The 19,406-nt window shown below is 36.3% G+C and overlaps 1 protein-coding gene across 5 annotated transcripts in view; it reads left to right on the forward strand.

Moving 5' to 3' along the window:
• The window catches only part of znf618 (zinc finger protein 618), a 47,321-nt gene that overhangs the window by 15,799 nt on the left and 12,116 nt on the right, over positions 1 to 19,406 (forward strand). For 4 of the 5 annotated variants that reach the window (XM_086300865.1, XM_086300864.1, XM_086300862.1 and 1 more), the window contains 7 exons: positions 319 to 363; positions 12,653 to 12,742; positions 13,751 to 13,831; positions 14,556 to 14,645; positions 15,006 to 15,095; positions 15,275 to 15,364; positions 18,107 to 18,184. In XM_086300865.1, the coding sequence (XP_086156991.1) occupies positions 319 to 363; positions 12,653 to 12,742; positions 13,751 to 13,831; positions 14,556 to 14,645; positions 15,006 to 15,095; positions 15,275 to 15,364; positions 18,107 to 18,184 (564 nt within the window). The remainder of the gene's footprint in view (positions 1 to 318; positions 364 to 12,652; positions 12,743 to 13,750; positions 13,832 to 14,555; positions 14,646 to 15,005; positions 15,096 to 15,274; positions 15,365 to 18,106; positions 18,185 to 19,406) is intronic. The other variant, XM_086300866.1, reaches the window with a different exon arrangement.

A 19,406-nucleotide genomic window follows, 5' to 3' on the forward strand; every position in this document is an offset into this window, starting at 1 on the left:
CACACAAATCAGCACAACAACCAGGCTAATCTGAGCAGAGTTGGGCAGAGGGTGTGCAAGTAATTCACAACTTGTTCTGACAATAAAACAAGATTATTTTTAAACTCTGATATATGCAGCTTTTCAATCACCAAATATTGGCGTCAGTCTTGAGATTTCCATGTCTTTGAGGCTGTAGATATATAAATTGGAGCCCAGGTTGGAAGCACAGAGCACACATTAGCAGCATTTTTTTCATAGAGCTGCAATTTTATTTTTTTTATTTATTTATTTTATTTTATTTATTTTATTTTAATTGATGTGTTTGTCTGTTTGTAGAATCAGAGGCCATGGTTGGCGATGGTCTACCCCAAACACCCAACAGTGAGTATACTTCTGCACCACCTGCTTGCCACACTTTTTTTTTTTTTTCTCGATAGGGCTGCCTAAGATGTTTTTGACCCTCATTTTCTGACACCACCACTTCCATTTAGCAGAGAAACATGAAAATGTAAAACTGAGGACTAGCCTGAAGGCAGTATGGTTTTACTCTTCGAGTGGCGGTATATAACAGCCACCGGGACCTGCGTTTACTAGGCGTTCCAACATCACAGAAAAAGTTTGATTAGGGCTAAAAATACTCATACCTCAGAGTAATACTTGAGTTATTTATAAATCTTCCTACACACACTCGGCATTCATTACATGAACGTGCACATCACTTTAGAGGTAAGGTATAAATATGGCAGAGAGGAAAAAAGAGAACAGTCTTTATGCACATAGATCATAAGTTTTTTTTTTTTTTTTTTAAAGCTGTATGAAGAGTATGAACACAGTGGAACTACAAGGTCTGTGACACTGTTAATAAGTAGGCCAGTGAGGCTGCTAGGCAAAGGAGTTGCTATTAGATTAAATTCTTAAGAGGATGAAACATGCTGTAAAGCATTTTGGTTGATGCCGCAGATTTAGACTTTTATACTTGATAATGACTGGCATATCAATTTAAAAGTGTATTTTTAAATATAGATTTCTTTCTATGAGCAGTGTTGGTGGCCCCAAAAGAAATTGGCAGGAGCCGATGGTAAAAATAAATGATGTTTAATGATACATACAGAGTGGTTCCCTTAGAATAGGAAAATAGATTAACATATTATGTGAATATGACTTAAAGTCTATTTAACAACAAATTCACAGCAGTTTGTGGAAAACAAAACCAGGCCAGCTTAGAAGTCTGGATTTCCTGTAAGTGTACTTTGCAAAAATGCCCTGTATTGAACAAATGTTTGCACAAGAGTATTTTAATAAGCAAAAGACAACACAGGCTGTAGGACTGTGGAGGAGTTGTTGATGTTTAAGAGTATTTCAGGAAAATTGCTAGAACAAACTTTGCATAGTTCTGATTAAATGGTGTTCAGCCAAAAGCCACCCTGTGCTTAAAAAACAACAACATGCAGAGTTTGGTGGTGGGGGGGGGGGTGTTGCCTCAGATACTGAAGAGACCCTAAAATAACTTACAAGGTCTAGTTTTAATAAGATGGTTTTAAATACTCTAATTCCCAAAAATGCAGGCTTGTGCTATGAATCATAAAAATAAAATCCAATTTCCAAAAATTTGTAAATAAATTAAAAAAAAAAAAGATTGATGATGATTTGGAAATAATTAAAATATTATCTTTATTTCCAAAATTGGGGACCGATAAGTGATCAAAAAAAAATCATACAGACAGGAAAACGGAAATATTTTAGAAATCAGTGTAAAAAATTGTGTTAAGCTAAAAATTATGTTTTTATGTATTAGACAAACAATAAATTAAAACAACTAAACAGTCCATGTTCACATAATGAAAAAAACTTTATTATGCTTAATATAAAATATAATGCCTCCTTTGGCCTTGTTGAATTCTTGCATTGCATCTTGGTATTGTTTTTATGTTCATTCTCTTTTTTTATTTTATTTTATTGACTTCCAAATAGTTTCTAGCTTTTCCCAGATATTTGCTTTGGATGAAATGCTTGTGAAATCTCTTAGAATTTACTAAATTCCAAATCTGTTCTATAGATTTTAGTCTGGTCGTCGAGAACTTCAAATTCCCTTTAATTGGTCAGATAGTCTTTGCACAGTTTTGACCTATGCTGGAGTTTTTTTTTGTTAATGAAATGAACCTATGACAAATAACTTTTAGTCCAGATGGGATTCCATGATGCATCAAGATTTTGTGTAGACCTTGTAATTCATGGCTGCTGACTTGCAGTAATTTGCCAGAAATATCAAGATGGAGCCACATATTATAATGGAATCTCACTGCGGGTGCTATGCATCTAGCATGATAAAGTTCTCAGACTCTGTGCAGACATTAACAGTCTGTAGAGAGTCAAATTTGGACTCGCCGGTCCAGAATACCTTCTGTCCTCCAGTCATTTAGAGTCCGGTGTTTGTGCTCTCTGGCAGATGTTTCTGAGTATTTGCAGATTTCACATAATGGTTTCTTAGAAGGTATTCTTCCCTTTAAGACAGGGGTGTCAAATGTACGGCCTGCGAGCCACATCCAGCCCACGATACAATTATATCTGGCCCGCAAGATCATTATATATGTCAATTAATGGCCTGTCGATATGTGTGAGCTGAGTCTTCAGGCAGGGAGGGGTGGGACTTTATTTTAATGGGCACACCATGCAGCCAATCATGTGCAAACACAGATTGAGATCATACCATTATGTGAAAGAAGAATGAGAGGCAGATGTTCCGAAGACAGCAAGTAAACTGGTACAGGCCAGGTACACAGAGAGATGGGGGAGCTGGATTTAAATGCAAGCATGTTGGAGAAAAGGTGACGAAATGAGCAAAAATGTAAACTGAGCACCATCTGGCCTCATTTCAGTGATACACATTGATACCTGAATGTGTGCTTGAAGCCATTTATAATCATTAACTTGTTTGATTCACTGCTTACCACAAACAAGCACAAGCATAGTTTTTGGACTTTTAACTGTATTTTCACAACTTTAACAGCTTATTCTACTGATAGAAACCTCCCCTATGGCCATTTATACTAGACAAAGTAATTAAGAAATAAACAATTAACCTGTTGAACCCCAATGCCCCTGGTACTGGAGGCAAGCAAGAACATCTGGTTTTATAGGATCTACTGTCAGATCTGTTATTTAAATGTAGGCACGTGTGGTGTCCACAGAAACGTTGAAATCTCAGCTGGAAGCCTCCAAAACCATTTCAACAATGTCCAACAGATAAAACGGTAAACGATTAAAGAGCAGGTAAACAGATTCTGCAAAAAGATGTTAACACAAAGCACGGATCCCTCTGTTCATCCGACAACACGGAGACAGTGTCTCACAGATTCCAAAACTGCAGTCACTTTTGTCACTGTGACCAAAATTCAGCGAGCCAGCAGCACAAAAACACATTTAGAATTAACTTCACTGTCTTGCTTGCATGATGAAATCACACTTCCTGTATAGTTCTCTTGCTCTGTGTACTTGGAAACCAGTTTCCCATCAAAAATCTACATTTTCTGCCTTATTCACTTACTTATTACACAGAAACCCCCCCCAGAAGTTTCTATCTTTCACTTTCAATAGATTTTTCTGTTGTTGTTGTTGTTCTTATGACTACAGTTTAAACCCCCTCTCACCCCCCCCCCCCCCCCCAAAAAAAAAAAAAAACAAAACAAACAAACAAATAAACAAAAAACTACAAAGTCTGGACAATACAGGTAGAACAGTTGTGCTGACAGGTTTCTTTCTTTGTCACAGCAGCTTTTTTTTCGTTGTGTAGAAAAACAGTTACATATTTAACTTATTTACACTGACAGAAAGTAGAGTTTCACTGGTCTGGCCCACTTAAGATTAAAGTGGGCTGTATGTGGCCTGCAATGTATAACGAGTTTGACACCCCTGCTTTAACACTTATTCGTTCAGTACTCTACCAGTGTTCATTCTTGAGACCTTCTCAGACTCTGGTCTAGAAGCATTTATCTCTGGCTAAAGATCATCAGTGTCCGTCCTTCTGTTTGTAGTACTTTAAATCTAGAGAGCCCTGAGATCTGCTTCAGTCAGCTTTCATTTTCTGCCTCTTCCTTGGAACATTTTGTAAGTATCGGTCTCTGTAATCAACTCCAAAGAATACTTGACTGCACTGTGAGAACACTTTGTCTCGCCCTGTTTGTCTTAAAGACCATCCAGCATCACAGTGCTTAAATGCGGACTCTTTCCTTTTTCAGTGAATTCTTGATGTTTGTACTATTTTGAGCAGCAGTGAGGAATTTCAAACTGAATTCATGTTTTTACTCCCTAAATTTAAGCTGGCACACTGGAATTCTCTGAGAAGTCAGGAATTAATCAAGCATAACGCTCAACCACAATTTTTTTTTCTGCTCATGAATATAAGTACATGACTATAATAACTATAACTTTAGCATCTTAATCAAAAAATAATAATATACTCTATTTTTAAATGGGGTCATTTTGATTCAAGCACTATGTGAAAAATAATGATAGGGTGGCCTTTTTGCTGTTGGTGTGCATTGCCTACTTCTAAAAAAGAGAAGGCAACAGTATTTCTGGATTAACAAGATCCAGAAATACTGTTGCCTTCTCAGTGGATTTGTGAATGCAAAAACCAACAGTGATTAGAGTGCAAACCCATGAACCCATGTAGTAAATTGCACTGCAGAATGTGTGTTTTGCTATTTCTTTCCCTTTTTTTTTTTTTTTAAGATTCTCTAAATATTTTATTGACATTATGTACCATAACTGGAGAAATTCCCAAATTATTTTCAATTTAACATAAAGAGACTTTCTTAACTTGCTGGTTTGACAACACTATTTCAAAGAGTAGAAATAAGGAAAGGGAGTCTTCTGCTTATATTGGTGTGGTGCTATTTCTATACCCAGTCATGTAACAAATAACAATAAATTCCTAGTAAATTCTTCACCGTGTTATGGTTACACAACTATCTTTTGTTGCCATTGCTTGCACAACACATTGCTTGCAATAAATTCAAAGTGTGAATACTCTTGAATATAACCGAGTTCTCCTTGTACAACATGTCTTAAATTCCACATGATTCCATATCACTTTTTCATAACTGCATTACTTCTAATTTCAACAGAAATGTATTTACTGTTAGAAAAACCGCTGGGATTTACTATATTAAAAATATGCAATCCACAGTAGCAAGCGAGATTTGCATCTGTTATTTTCTTCCCCCCAATACTTCATACGTTCCGCAGCCATTTCATTAGGTACACATTGCTTGTACAGGTTCGGACACCCTTTTACAGAAGTGCCTTAATTCTTGACACAGATTCAGCGACATTGTCATTATAGCATCACACAGTTGCTGCAGATTTCTAGAGCTACAGATCCAAGATAAGAAACTAACGTTCCACCACATCAGAGGACCTCTATTAGATTTAGATCTGGTGACTGTGAAGGCCATTGAGTACAGTGGACTCATGTTCAAGAAACCAGTTTGAGATATGTGAAATATGAGATATGTTATTGGTAGCGTGTGTGTGTGTGAGAGTGAGAGTGTGATTCTGTCTGTAAACATGAATTGATTCTGATAAAAATTGAGTGTGGAGTGGGCTCATGTTAACATTAAATTTTAAAATTTGTCTTTCTTCACCCAAGTTCTTCTACATCAACTGATTGAAAATTGACAAAAAGCCTTATCTTAGAAACTATGATACTTACAAGTTTGGTGTGTATTGTCAACATATAGAAAATATTATATGAACATGACATTTGACCTCTAACCTTTCCCCCGCAAATTCACTGAGAGAACTGCTGCTTTCTGGATCGTTTCCCTCTGTAAACTCTTGATGGTTGAGCGGGAAAATCCTAACAGATCAGCAGTTTCTGAAAAGTCAAATCAGCCATTCTAGCACCAATAACTGTACCACATCAAAATGATTTAAATTACCTTTCTTCCCCATTCTGATAGTTTGAACTTCAACAGACTATGTTTACCTATCTAAATAGCTGAACAGAGTTTTGTGCTAATGAGCAGTTGAAAAGGTATAGCTAATGGAGTAGTGAGTGTTCATTAACCTTTAATTTTTGATGAAACTTTATCCTCCTTGGCATGAAGGATACCAGTGTTGAACAGAGTTTTTGAGAGGTATACCACCAGAGACCTTGGATCCAGCTGCTTGAGGGTTTGTGCTGTTCTACTTTTCCCACCCCAGAAGTGTTCTGTACTGTACTCTGCTGCTGCACTGGACAATGGAATTAACCACTATTATCTCAAAGGTTTGATAGTTAGGGGAACCTTTCTCTTGGGAAATGACCAGAAGTCATAAAAAGTCCTATGAGCACTCACCTCATTGAGAGGAAAACCAGTAGCATGGACACTGTGCAACATGGAGCAGCTGTAATTCTCTAATGGTTGCAGATGCAGTCCAACATGTTGATGGGGGATTCTGTGTATTCAATATTATGAAAAAAAATAGACCAGTTCTTAACATTGCTTACTTATTTTGTGGTGGATCCACTATCAGTGTTCTAATTTATCAAAAGGACATACAGCCATCAGATATTTTCATCTTTGTCATCATTAAAACTCAGTTCAGTTTTATTAATATAGTGCCAATTAACAAGTTTACTTTCAGTTATCCCCTATGGCTATACCTGTTGTAGCAAGGGATTGCTACAACAGGTAGCTCTGCATGTTTCATTTAACAATTTACACTGGTTGCCTTTCCTGATGCAATCTCAAAGGAATTTGTGTCTCCTCATGAGATCGAACCGGTGATCTTTTGCTTCTAAGGCGAATGTCACGGTCAGTGATAGAAAATATTCCGCTGATGTAACCTCTGGCCAGGAGTCAGTTAGTCAGTCAGTATTTTAATATGTCTATAAGCACTGATGTTGCCATTTATAAATGTCATGTGCCCAACGCCTTCACACTTCCAGCACTGTGCTTCACTGTTGAGACTTTGCATTCTCCTGTTTTCACAGCAGACGTGCTGGACCCCATCTGAGCTGAACAAATTTATCTCGGTTTCAGCTGAAAAGTATGCTCTAAATATTCTTCAGGCTTTTTTTCATGTTCTTTGTCATAAAATAGCAAGATTAATCTTTTTAAAGTAATGACCTCAGCAGTTAATGTCTAAGAAAAAAAGCCCATGGTTGATCACTAGCAATGTGCTTCTCATTTTTTCATGGTCTTTAACATAGAGGAAGGCTGTTGCAGCTCTGATTATTAGTGATACTGTACTGATTCTGTACCTTTTAATGCTAGAACTGTGGTTTCACAGATTTGTTTTGAGCATCAGTCATCCTGCATCTTTTTTTTGCTTGTCTTTACTGGAGCCATGGGACAAATTTTCAGATAGACACAACCCATTAATTCCAGTAAAAACAAACAAACAAATGTTCACTCGCACCTGTATTTTCATAATAGATTTTATAATCTAATATACTGTGCAAAGTCTCGAATCACCTCTCATTTCTTTATATTTTGCTTTTAAGGAGCTTTATAGGAGCCAAATCTCTTTTTAATTCATTTTTTTAAAGGTGTAATATGAAGAGGGGGGCCTTAACAGCCCACTGATAATAGTGTGCATCGAACTTAATAGGCAAAATCAATATTGTTTAAACACAATATTTATCCCTTCAAGCAAACTACACTTGGTGATAATATTTAGCTGTTTTCAGAGATAAATTTGTCCATTTATTACCCAGGTCCATTAGGTTTTGGATGAATCTTTTATCATCCAGTCATCATTGAATTAGAATATACTCAGAAACGTGCTCTTCATTTTCCTTCCATCGTTTTGTAGTAAAATAAATTCCTGAATTGTATCAAAGTGTAATAGTATCGTAAGCAGGATAATGTAAAGCATCCCTTGTTCTTTGCCAGGATAAGGGTTGAAAATCTTTTCCTCCCCTGCCAGATGTACTGTGATCCTAATTTGTCCCATTTATTGAATTTCAATTTGTTTGAGTGTTTGTGATAGGAAGAATAACCTGGTCAAGATGTTCATGTTCCTGCCTCAGCTTGGGATTTAAAACTTAATAATGGGATTAAATTCCACCTCCTATTGTCATTCCCAATTGTTTTGCTCAAGAGGCTCAACATTATGGCATACCAATTGTTCTTTTACAGTTAATATTAACTCATAAATATGTCACGAGGTATGAAATTCAGTTTCTTGAGTGGACTCCAACTTATGCTCCAGCTAGTTTTATAGGTTTTTGGAGTATTCAGCTTGTAGCCTGAGATGGAACTAAAGGTATCCAAAAACACCAACAAGTTTGGAGTTGATATTTCTGGATTTGGCAAAAAGATTAAGATGTCATCTGTAAATCAAGAAAGTTAGTGTCCTTGATTGAAGTATTACTTTATTATTCTGTTAATTTTATTATTACAGGATCGAATATTACTATCGTGGGTCAATCCCTGACTTAGTTCCTAAATGGATATGATGTTGTTAAAGACTTGTGAATGATCCCAAAGTTGTTTCCTGAAATCTTTCCAAGTGATTTCAAAACCAGCAGACAGACTGTAAAGGGCCTATTGCACAACTTTGTCTAGTCCCTCTGCAGGCTGAAAACTGAAAGCTGAAAACTTTTGTTATGTCTCCATTTATTATTAATTTTGCCTTTGGATTGTTTAGCAGAGATGGATACTTTTTAGTGAAGGTATTTTTGTATTGCTTTCTATAAAAATTTCCAGTTCACTTAAATGCTCTCTCGTACTGCTTGCAGTTTGTTGTGCTCATGCAGAGTATGGTGGACGTTATCCTGCTTCTGCCTTTGCCAGATAAAGCCGTTCTGCAAGAAACTTATTATTTGAGAAAGGAGATTTTTGGTTCTTTTGGCCATGATGTATGTTAAAAATCTTATAATCTTTGTTCACAAAATCAAGAGGTCAGTCCTAAGGATGGGAAATAGCAAGAAAAGGCTGAAGTTTGCCAAATTACACAAGAACTGGAAATCAGAACTGAAAATCGGTGGCAGGGGTCCAGGTTCAGGTCTGGCCCATACCCTTTCCTATCATTCCCCTTCAGTCTCTCTTATCTTCCTGTCACGGTGTACTGTCCTATGAAAAACAAAGGCTATAAATGCTCCGCTAATTATATAAAGGAGGGCCATTTCAGCCAGTGGTGTTGGGCTCTTGTCAATTAATAGGATTTTGTACACAGCATCAGATTTTGATCCACCATGCAATACGATCTGGAAAGCATCTGATTGGCCGTGGTTTCATTCATCACCTCACAATAATGCCAGTGCAATAAAAGCATACCTAGATGGAAAAACACACAGAAGAACTCTATCAGTCATAGATTGGCCTCCTCAGTGCCCAGAACACAACATTATTGAAGCAATTTGGGATCATCTTGACAGAGAATGGAACAAAAAGCAGCCAATGTCCAAAGAAAAGCTTTCAATGTCTTTCACGAAGCCTGAAGATATATTCCTTGAGACTACTTAAAGAATTGACAAGGTTTCCCTAAGTGAAGTTCAGATTGTGTTGGGGAATAATACCATATAGAGACTTTCAAGCGTGTTTATAGAGGAAAACGAATAGAGTACAAACTCTATTTTTGCCCTCCTGTATTTCCATGTATTTTTACATGTTTCAGTAACCTGCTACACCTATTTCTATTATTTTCCAAGCAATATATTAAGGAGTGAGTGGTGGCTCAAGACTTTTGCAAAGCAGTTTGTTTGTAAATATTTCCACTTAATTACCTCTAAATGTTTGCTTGTATGCATTTATTTTGTCAGTACAGTGTCTTAAGAGTTTACAATTCATTTAGGATATGGAAAAAGTTGAGCCAGATTATTATTATTATTATTATTATTATTATTATTATTATTATTATTATTTTTAAAGCATCACCACTGCATCAACAGACTGATGTAGTTTATTTAAGAGTATGCTAATCCACGAAGAAGGGTCATAGCTAAATCACCAAAGGTCCTGTGAAATATAACATAGAATTAAACATTTTGCACATTAATTGGTGCATTAAGATTCATGTTTTTCAAACATTTTAGATTCTATTTACAATTTCAATTGGTCCAAAAGCTAAAAGACTAAAATACAGTAAGCAGTACACAAACTTCTAACCATGTTATACCACTGTGAAAATTGTAATTTTATTTTTTACAGTATATTTAGAATGTTTGTTTGTTTGTTTGTTTGTTTGTTTGTTTTTGCTTGATATGTAAAATGGGCCTTGCACTGCAAAGTTTTGGTAGATTTAAAAAGCTAAACATTTGGTTTGACATTTTTAGTAAAGTCTAGTCTTATTTTGGGGTTGTTTTCTAACTATCCTTACTGAGACTTGTGTCCATAATGTTGTTGATTCAGTCCAGTGTGCATGGACCACTGATTTAACAGAAGCTTTGATTATACACCAGGAATTCACTGATTTATGAAAATTTATTTTAATTAGTGGGAGAATTGATGTAATATACACAGCACTGCAGCCAGGCAGTATTATAAATGCAATTACTCATGCTAATAATTACTGTTATTACTGTAAAATAAAAAAATCTTTTTAATCACCTGTTAGCTATTCTTTGTCCACTTTTAAATGGCCATTTGCTTTGCTTACATAACGCTTACTTTTAACATATTTTGCACAGTATGTACCTGAGCTGTCAAACAATGCCAAAAGTCATTTTCAGGTTTTACTTAAAATGGTTTGAGCCTGTGGTTTTTATTATTGTCACTAATATTCTTATTATCATTAGTATTAGTAGTAGTTTTAATTGAATTTAATCAATGAAAATTGATCCGTGATGCTTTCAGGGTTTCCTTCAGGGTATAGTGCGTGCTGAGCCTCAACCTTTGGAATTTTTTTTTTTTTTTTTTTTTTTTTTTTTTTTAAGGTGTAGGTGTGACATCAAACATGAATCAGCCTGCTTTTATTTAGCTTACTTACTTTAGCTTAAAGAAAAGAACAAGCAAAATGCAAAAGGTAAATGGTACGCCTTGCGGTTTACCTTCAGTTCAGCCGATTATTCATCCATGTATATTCACTAATTTATGTAGGTTAAATCTTCTCTCTACTTGCACTGCCAGCTATGTGTCTGAAATCGGAAGCAGAAGGTCCTACACCGGTCTACTTTTCTCATTTTGTACCCCCACAAACACTCACTATGTGCCATAGTGCTATATTAAGAGTCGCAGACGCTGCACACCTTTTCGGAAATTCAACTTTGTGTTTTATGTAGTTTGTGAGACACCTGCCAGTACTGCAGCTTTATTTTTTTCCACATTTGAATGTGGTTCCCCCCCCCTTTTTTTCTTTTTAAACTTGATTATATAGTGAAATTCAGAATTTATTAACAGCCCTTCTGTCTATTACATCCTTGAAGTGCCTCAGGAATTCAGCTAAGAATGCAGCTGATTGGATTAAGTGCCCCTTGAGAACAGGCTGGAGAAAATTTAGAAGTTGTCACTCTGCTGCTAAATAATAAAACATTTCACATGGGTGTGTGATGAGGGGCCTTTTGCAGGGACAACGTCAGACATGTTATTACAGAGAGAGACTAAACCTGAAAGAACTGGAAAATAGATTTTTGTCTTACAAGTCTTTGTGCTGTGCTTTTTATGCAACAGATTGCCTTCAGACAGCAGTTGACTGCAGTGTGTAGAGGCACTTCAGTTCTCACTTGTCAACAGCCACCTGGCTGAACAATGTTTTACCCCACAACAAAATTAACAAGAGCAGAAGAAGCAATCTTCATCTCTGATGCCCTTTCACGCCCTTTATACACTTGGAAAGAAATGTCAGTGAATCCTACATCAACAAAAGTAAAAATAACAAAGTAAGACTAAAGTAACATTATATTGCACATTTAAACACTTTTGAACAATACATAATAGTATGTACATAGTCACATACGCGTACATTTCGATTAAAAAGAGATCTTCTTTTAATTGTGTGAACTTGCTGTTAACTAACAATATATATGTTACTTTAATTTAAATGCAGCTTTCTATTTTCTTTGTGGGGTTATTTTGCTTTTATTTTTAGCTTTTGATATTAATGTTGTCATAAAAATATTAAGCTCATTATTAACCTCTGATCGTTCCACTTAAAGGTCAAGGTTGTTTTTTTTTGTGTGTTTGTTTGTTTTTTAAAGCCTCAATGAAATAACATTTTTCTAAGGTTATCAATGACATGAACTGAGAAAACTTGTGAATTGTTGTGGGCATGGGATGACCCCTTTTCTCAGAGCTTTATACCTGGAATTCTTCCCTCCCTGTTTGGATGCACTGGAGTCCTATCTTATCCTTTGTACTTTAAACATTTTTGTTAATTTAACCTTGTTTGTGGTGCAAATAGACAAAAAAAAAGAAAGAAAACAGAAAAATAGGACCCCTGACCTTCAGTTGAAAGCAACAACACACTTTGGAATTACATGTGTGTTAAATCGCTGTGCGGTGCATTTCAGTTGGCTAAAATATATGCCGTGTACGTGCTTGGTCCAATGTTCAGTTTAAGCCATTTCTCTCTCTTGATCTCAGAACTTTACACAGTCCATACGTGTGTTGATATTATTTAGTTTTCCCGAGCGTTTTTTTTTTTTTTTTGTCTAGCTAGCGTTACCTGAATTTGGTAATAAATTAAACACTGTTTGTACTGTCAGTGTTGTTCATTGTTGGCTTGTTCCTTTTATCTACAGGTAGCTTCCGTTACTCCTGTGACATCTGTGGAAAGAAGTATAAATACTATAGCTGCTTTCAGGAGCATCGTGATCTGCATGCAGTTGATGGTAAGTTTTGCACAATTTTCAATCATTCCTCGTGGAAAAATCTGTACTTTCTGCAGCAACTGCAAAATCTAAACAAAGGGGGCTAGATTGTTTATATGGAGGAAAAAAATAAAATAAAATTAAGCATTTTATTCAAGGACTCCAAAAAACAGAAGGGATGGCCAGTGTCTAAATGTGGTCTGCAAGTCAAGGGAATTAAGGGCCCTTAAACTTTTAGAAGAATGAAAGTCAGCAGAGGCATGGCAGAATACATGTGTGTAAATGAGCGCAAGGCAGGAGGAAAGGTGAGGATACAAGGAGCAGAGGTGAAGAGGAGAGTGCAGGCTGGGTGAACTCTGTGGAAAGCGTTACCTAAGTAAAATTTTACTTGTATAGCACCTTTCAAGATAAAAATCACAAAGATCTTCACAGAAGCTAAATCATAAAAACAAAAATTAACCAAAAGCAAGTTTAAAAATATGACTTTTTAGTTTTTTTCAAAAGAGACCACGGAGTCCACGGATCTCAAGCTCAAAGGGAGAATTCCAGAGTCTGGGGGCCAAAGTTACAAAAGCTCTGTCACCTTTCGTTTTCAGCCTGGATGGACAACCAGCAAGCCCTGATCACATGACCTCAGGGACCTGAGTGAGAGACGAGTGTCAGTGTGTCAGATTTGTGACAGAAGGATAGCAGCAAGAGTGAAAGGAATGATTTACAAGATGGTAGTGAGACCTGTTATGATGTATGGTTCGGATACTGTGAACCTGACAAGAAGAGAGGAGGCCAAGAAATAGCAGAGTTTAAGAACGGTTTAGGTTGAGCAGTTGAAACAAAGTTAGAGAGGTGAGGCTGAGATGGTTCGACCATGTACCGAGGAGGGATAGTGGATATACTGGGTAAAAGATGAGATGCAGGCAGGAATTGAACTCATGTGATTATTGTAGTATTACATATCTGAAAGAGCTCAAGTTTTGTGACGAGTATTGTGAGAAGATAATCGGCTTGGTCATCTTCCTTTTCTTCTCTCAGATCCATACGAACAGGTGGTGCTACCTGTGGATGGCCTTAAAGAAGAGGAGCCAGTTGAACCCTATCAGAAAATTGGACCAAGTAAGACTGTTTGGTGTACTTGAGGTACACAGATATCTGTACACAAAATTCACAGTTTGGTATATTCATTGATTGGTTTAGTTTGATTTAAGTTTAGCAGACAAAAAAGTGCCTGATAGGCAGTTATTCTTATTGTTAGAGTTGGGATAATAAAATGCTGCAGTCAGTCAAAAAAAGGCTTTAAACTCCTTGTTCACAAGCATAAAGTAAATAAAAATTATATTTTAAAATAAGTGGAAGTTGTGCACAGTTAACTTTTCAAAATCTGAAAATTTTGAAAAATATTTTATTTCTTTGTTTACTTCAACACGGAGGAATCGCATTAAACCAGGGAATTTTAATACTGAGCTGAGGGTTGTGTACTGAACCATCAGGACAAATGCAATAATATCGCTGCAGATGTCTGTACAGAGTATGATTTCAAAATGAAGACATACCACAGCAGAATGAGATTACAAAATTCATTTTAAGGTAGCTTGGCTTTTGTGTTTCCCTGCAGAAGAAGTATATAGAAAGATTTTCCAGAAAGTTTTCTTTAAGTTAAAATTCGGTGATGTTTTAGGGCCTTACAGTTTCAGTCTTCTGTCCAGTTAAAAGTATTGAACACCGTATAGTGAAAAGGCGTTAAGACATTGTGATACTCAGTGTAAATAACACCAAGGATATACGTTAAGTAAAGACTGGTAAGGTTTCCAAACATAAGTCCATAAGTCCTTTTTCGCAGGGGAAAAAGCACTCACCCACCTCTACAGAGACAGCGGGTTCAGCAGACAGCAGCACGTGCCCCTTAAAACACTATTGGCAGTGTTTGCAGGTGGGAATCCTGCACTTATCACTGCATTAATGACTTTTATGGGTGATAGTGTGAACCTCCATGCACAAAACAGGGAAACCCCTGTGTTTCTAATCACTATTATGTACTGCTAAATGTAAACTGTAAAAAAAACAAAACAAACAACATCCAGTCAGAGTCACTGCTTCTTCCTCTTTCCACTCGATATCGACTTCTTGTTTTCTGCTTCTCTCTAGTGAAGTAAGGCATGTGCAAAAACGCTATTCTTCATCTTAACTGAAGACAACTAATCCAACAGATTTAATCTTTACTCCTTCTTATTATAACCATCGTGGATACAGAAGAGGACAAAGGTTTGTTTATGTGTTTTCTTGTTTCCAGAAACTGGGAGCTATGTTTGTGAATTCTGTGGGAAGCAGTACAAGTATTTCAACCCGTACCAGGAACATGTTGCTCTTCACACACCAATGGGTGAGTTCATTTGTTTTCTGTGCTTTATTTATTATGATAATGAGTCATTTCTTCATTTTATTTTTGTACAGTATGAAATCTCATATGCAGCTCTAAACCTTGTTGTATGGACAGTGTCATGTATTTTGTTTCTAAAGTTGTGCAATGAATGCAATCCAAGATGCTCCTTTTTCATGTAGGTTCATTTGATTTGAAGACATCACGGGTACAGGAATGTGGTAGCATGGATATGAGTAAATTTGGCCACAGCCAAACTGGAAAGATAAAAAGTAAGCATAAATTTGTTTTTGTTTTTTTACTTTTTTCATTTATATAGGAAAAGTCGCATGCCTTATAACCCTTGAACCTTTTTTTTTACCTTGGACACAAACACACATACTGAAATTTGACCATCAAATCTGCCTTTTTTGTCGAAGTACTATTTACAGATCACATACACTAGTGGGCCACACTGTAACATTTGAAGCTGATAATGTTCATAATAACTGTCATATGTTGAACATTTTTGTGCTTAAATAATGAATTGTAGAATTAATTCTGCATTTGTAAATTAATTTTCGAATTCCACATTAAAAAGCTGATTTTCAAAATGTTTTTTAAAACATAATTTGAAACGGTAATTAAAATGGACTCTGCATCCTCTACTTTACCTGCTAATCTCTTTCTCCTTTAACACACAATTCAAATGACTCTGAAAGAGTGCAAATTTACTGAGGAAGTCTGTAACTTGTACACATTTGTATGAATATAAAAAAAAATTAATAAATAAAATAAAAATCTGCAAGAAATAAAATGGAGGGGGGGGGGGGTACAAAACTTTAGTAACTTTACTTCACTGTGTGAATTTACTGTTTGAGTTCAGTTTTGGTCTTAAACCACCACCTGGCTCAACAATCTTTTTGTCAAATTATTGGCAAAAAGTTTACAGTGGGTTTCTTCTGAGAGATGCTTCTAAGGCTGAAATTAAGCCAAGAGAAACAACAACTGAAAACAAATGTATACATTTAAAAAAAAATCTCTTGATGAATGAATTACAGGCAAGCATATGCCCAAAAGGTTACTTGCTCTGGATGTTTCTGTGGAAAATTGTTTTATCACTCATCCAAGTGACTTCTCCGGTGTAACAGATGAGTGATGAATGTTTCACCCACTGAAAACCATTGTGCCCAGTTGAATTCAATTGACTTTAAGGAGAGTTGTTAGATGCTGTGCTCATGAGGACAGTCGGTTTTAACTTGCAGCACAACACAAAGCTGCCATATTTGATCAATGATCAAAACACTTAATAGAGCAGAATTAAGACAAATGTAATGTCCTCATATGATAACACATCACACATGACCCAGCATTGTTCTAAGAATGCAAACTTTCTTATTAGAAGTTTCCCAAGTTGCCAGAAAGGAACAGATTTCTTGCTGATCTTAATCAGTGGTCGTTGCTCTCTCTCCGGAATGGCTGCACGGAGGAACATCTATGATAAGCGCTGAGGTTTGTGTCCTTGTCAGGATTAAGCCATCCTCAGCTTCCAGGTTAGGAAAAGTGGAACCAGAAGATATTTGAATGCATCTCTCCACAGCTGCTGATGAATTCTACAAAAAACAAAGTTTGTTAAAAACACTTGCAGGTGAATCACCACAGATTTATCAGTGACATCCATTTACTCAAGAATCACTGATAAGTGAATAACTAGAATGTATAGTTTATAATTTCAACAGTGTACTGCACAAAATGGAACTGGAATATGTCAGATGTGTGATGCTTGTGTGATTTTTTTTTTTTTTTTTTTTTTTTTTTTTTTTTTTTAATTAATTAATTTATTTTTTAGTACTACAAAACTTTGCAGTACTCATGCTAATTTAATGTGGAATTTTAAAAAATTATTTTGAAATGAGGTTTTTAAAAAACATTTTGAAAAACAGGTTTTTTAATGTGGAATGCAAAAATGAATTTACAAATGCTGAATTTATTCTACAATTCATTATTTAAGCACAGAATTCTTTATTTTGATGCGTGTGGCTCTTGTGGTCCTCCATAATTTTGATGACCCAAAGACTCGTCTAAATTGCCTCTGAAAAAATACGTCTCATGTCAGCAGTGATAAGAACCTAGTCACTGATCACTGAGGAGGAAGAAACCATGAAGAGGCTGTTTGGGTGTGATGCTTGGCATCTCTGGTTTACAACTTTCAATTAAAAGACTGCTGCTGACAAATCAGTGCCAGATACCACAGGGAACCTTCAGAGCTTGAGGAGGTCATGCTCTGGGTGCTTGATGCTATGTTGACTGCACAAAAAACACAAGGAGCATATTAGGCTGGGAAGTAATAATGTTTTTGTTCACCAGTGGACATTCACATTTACACATAATTTCTAGATTTGGCAATGTAGAACCTAAGTGCTCTGTGATTGGCTGAGGATTTAAAAAAAACTGCACTATTGTTGGAATTGTTAGTTTCTGCTAATTGTGTGTAAGGTTACTGTTGCATATGTGATATCTTTGCAGGAAATGAATCTTTGCTGAATGGTTGGGTGAACAATTTAAATGATAAATTTGATGTCATCTTTTTTTTTTTTTTAATTGCCTAAAGCACCTAAATATTAGCTGCTGAACACAAGAAATTACACATTAATTTTTATTTTCTAAAGGCCCCCCCAAATCTCCTCCCCTAACAAAAAAAAAAGTAATTCTGCTAAGAAGCAGTGTGCCATAAAGAACTATTTAAAGCATGGCACACACACACACACAGAGAGCTTAAAAGTGGGTCAAAAAGATGGAATGAAGAGGAGGAATTAAACCCATATTTAAATATCATTTGAACGTTTGGATCATTTTCAAGGCTGTTAGCGTGATTGATTTGCATGCTGCAAACTAAAATCAAGTGTAAATTGCACGTCATTAACTTTGCTTCCCCTCTCTAACTGTTGTGCGGATTCAGTTTAAATTAAAAATGTTATCCACAGTCGTTGGCCTGACCATGTCACTCATCGTTTTTCCTGTTTTCTCACATACAGACAGCCCATTCAGGCGGAAATTGGAAAGTGCAATTCAGTCCAGTCTGGTTGACACAAACAGTTCACAGAACTCGAGCGGTGAGCACAAGTCACTGGGTTTTTTTTGTTGTTGTTGGTGGGTTTTTTTGGGGGGTGGAAATGTATTATTTTTGTTCAAACAATAAAAACAATATTTTTAGTAATGCTACAGTTCAGGTATATGAATTAATGGAAGAATAGAAACCATTTCTGCAAACATTGCTTTGCTACCCATGCCTGGGCTGAAGATGTAGATGGAGAGGTTTGTTTCATCTAACTGCATATACTAGCTTAAATTGTAGAGCATTAACTTCATCCTGTTGTGTTTGGGTTCATATGAGGTGTTATCAAAATGTTCTTACACTGTTTTGTTGTGCACAAAAGGAGCAATGCATGGTAATGCGAATACAAAAAGTACAAGTGGTCACATTCCTGACACAAAATTCCATGTGATGTCATGTTTATCAACTAGGGCTGGGCCATATCATACCCTTCACGGTAATACCGTTATAATGTTAGGCAATGATAAGAAAATGAAATATCACGATAGAATATGGGTAAAACGCGCATGCGTAGTGCCTTTGTTTACATACGCACTTGGCGGAAAAAGCACGGTGGCGACGGAGAATGAGAAGGCGGGTCGTTGAATGAAACAGATGAACCAGAACTGGTTTGTAAAAATGGTGCAACATCAGTGGTGTGGAACTGGTTTGGCTTTCGTCCATCAGATACACACCAAAGCACATTTTTTGGTAGAGCATGCAAGCGAGCCGTTGTTATTACCAAACCGCTCAAAAATGTTTTAGTACGACTTTGCTAAGCTACGAAGCCGCACCACTTGATGGAGTGTCGGAGCATTTTAGCTACCGTAGTCAGGAGCTTCGCGGAGTGATACGTACTGTGCTTCAACGTAATATTAGCGTATGCGTATGTATAACCTCTTTTTAAGTTTTGTGGATATTATACATGGTTATGCTGAGGATATGTCGGCCAATTTCCACTGGAAATGCCTTTTAGTTAAACTATCAGCAAGGAATTTGTATTTACACTGTTAAATTTTTATATAACTTTAATGCACTTAAAAAAAGCTGCTTGTTTAAGTGAAAATACATTGATGGGTTTTTTTGCACTAATAAAGTTGTGGAGTTGTAAAGTATTTTGTCAATTATATTGTCGGTTACATCGTTATTGCAAATTTTCAAAAATATCATGATAAATATTTTTGGCCATATTGCCCTGCCCTGTTATCAACACTGGGTCCTGGATTACACTTATATTGGTG

Source organism: Aulonocara sp. 'chitande type north' Nkhata Bay, linkage group LG7 (assembly GCF_057382095.1).
Source record: "Aulonocara sp. 'chitande type north' Nkhata Bay isolate Kocher_YH1m ecotype deep benthic linkage group LG7, A_spYH_male_GT1.1, whole genome shotgun sequence".
Classification (NCBI taxonomy): Eukaryota; Metazoa; Chordata; class Actinopteri; order Cichliformes; family Cichlidae; genus Aulonocara; species Aulonocara sp. 'chitande type north' Nkhata Bay.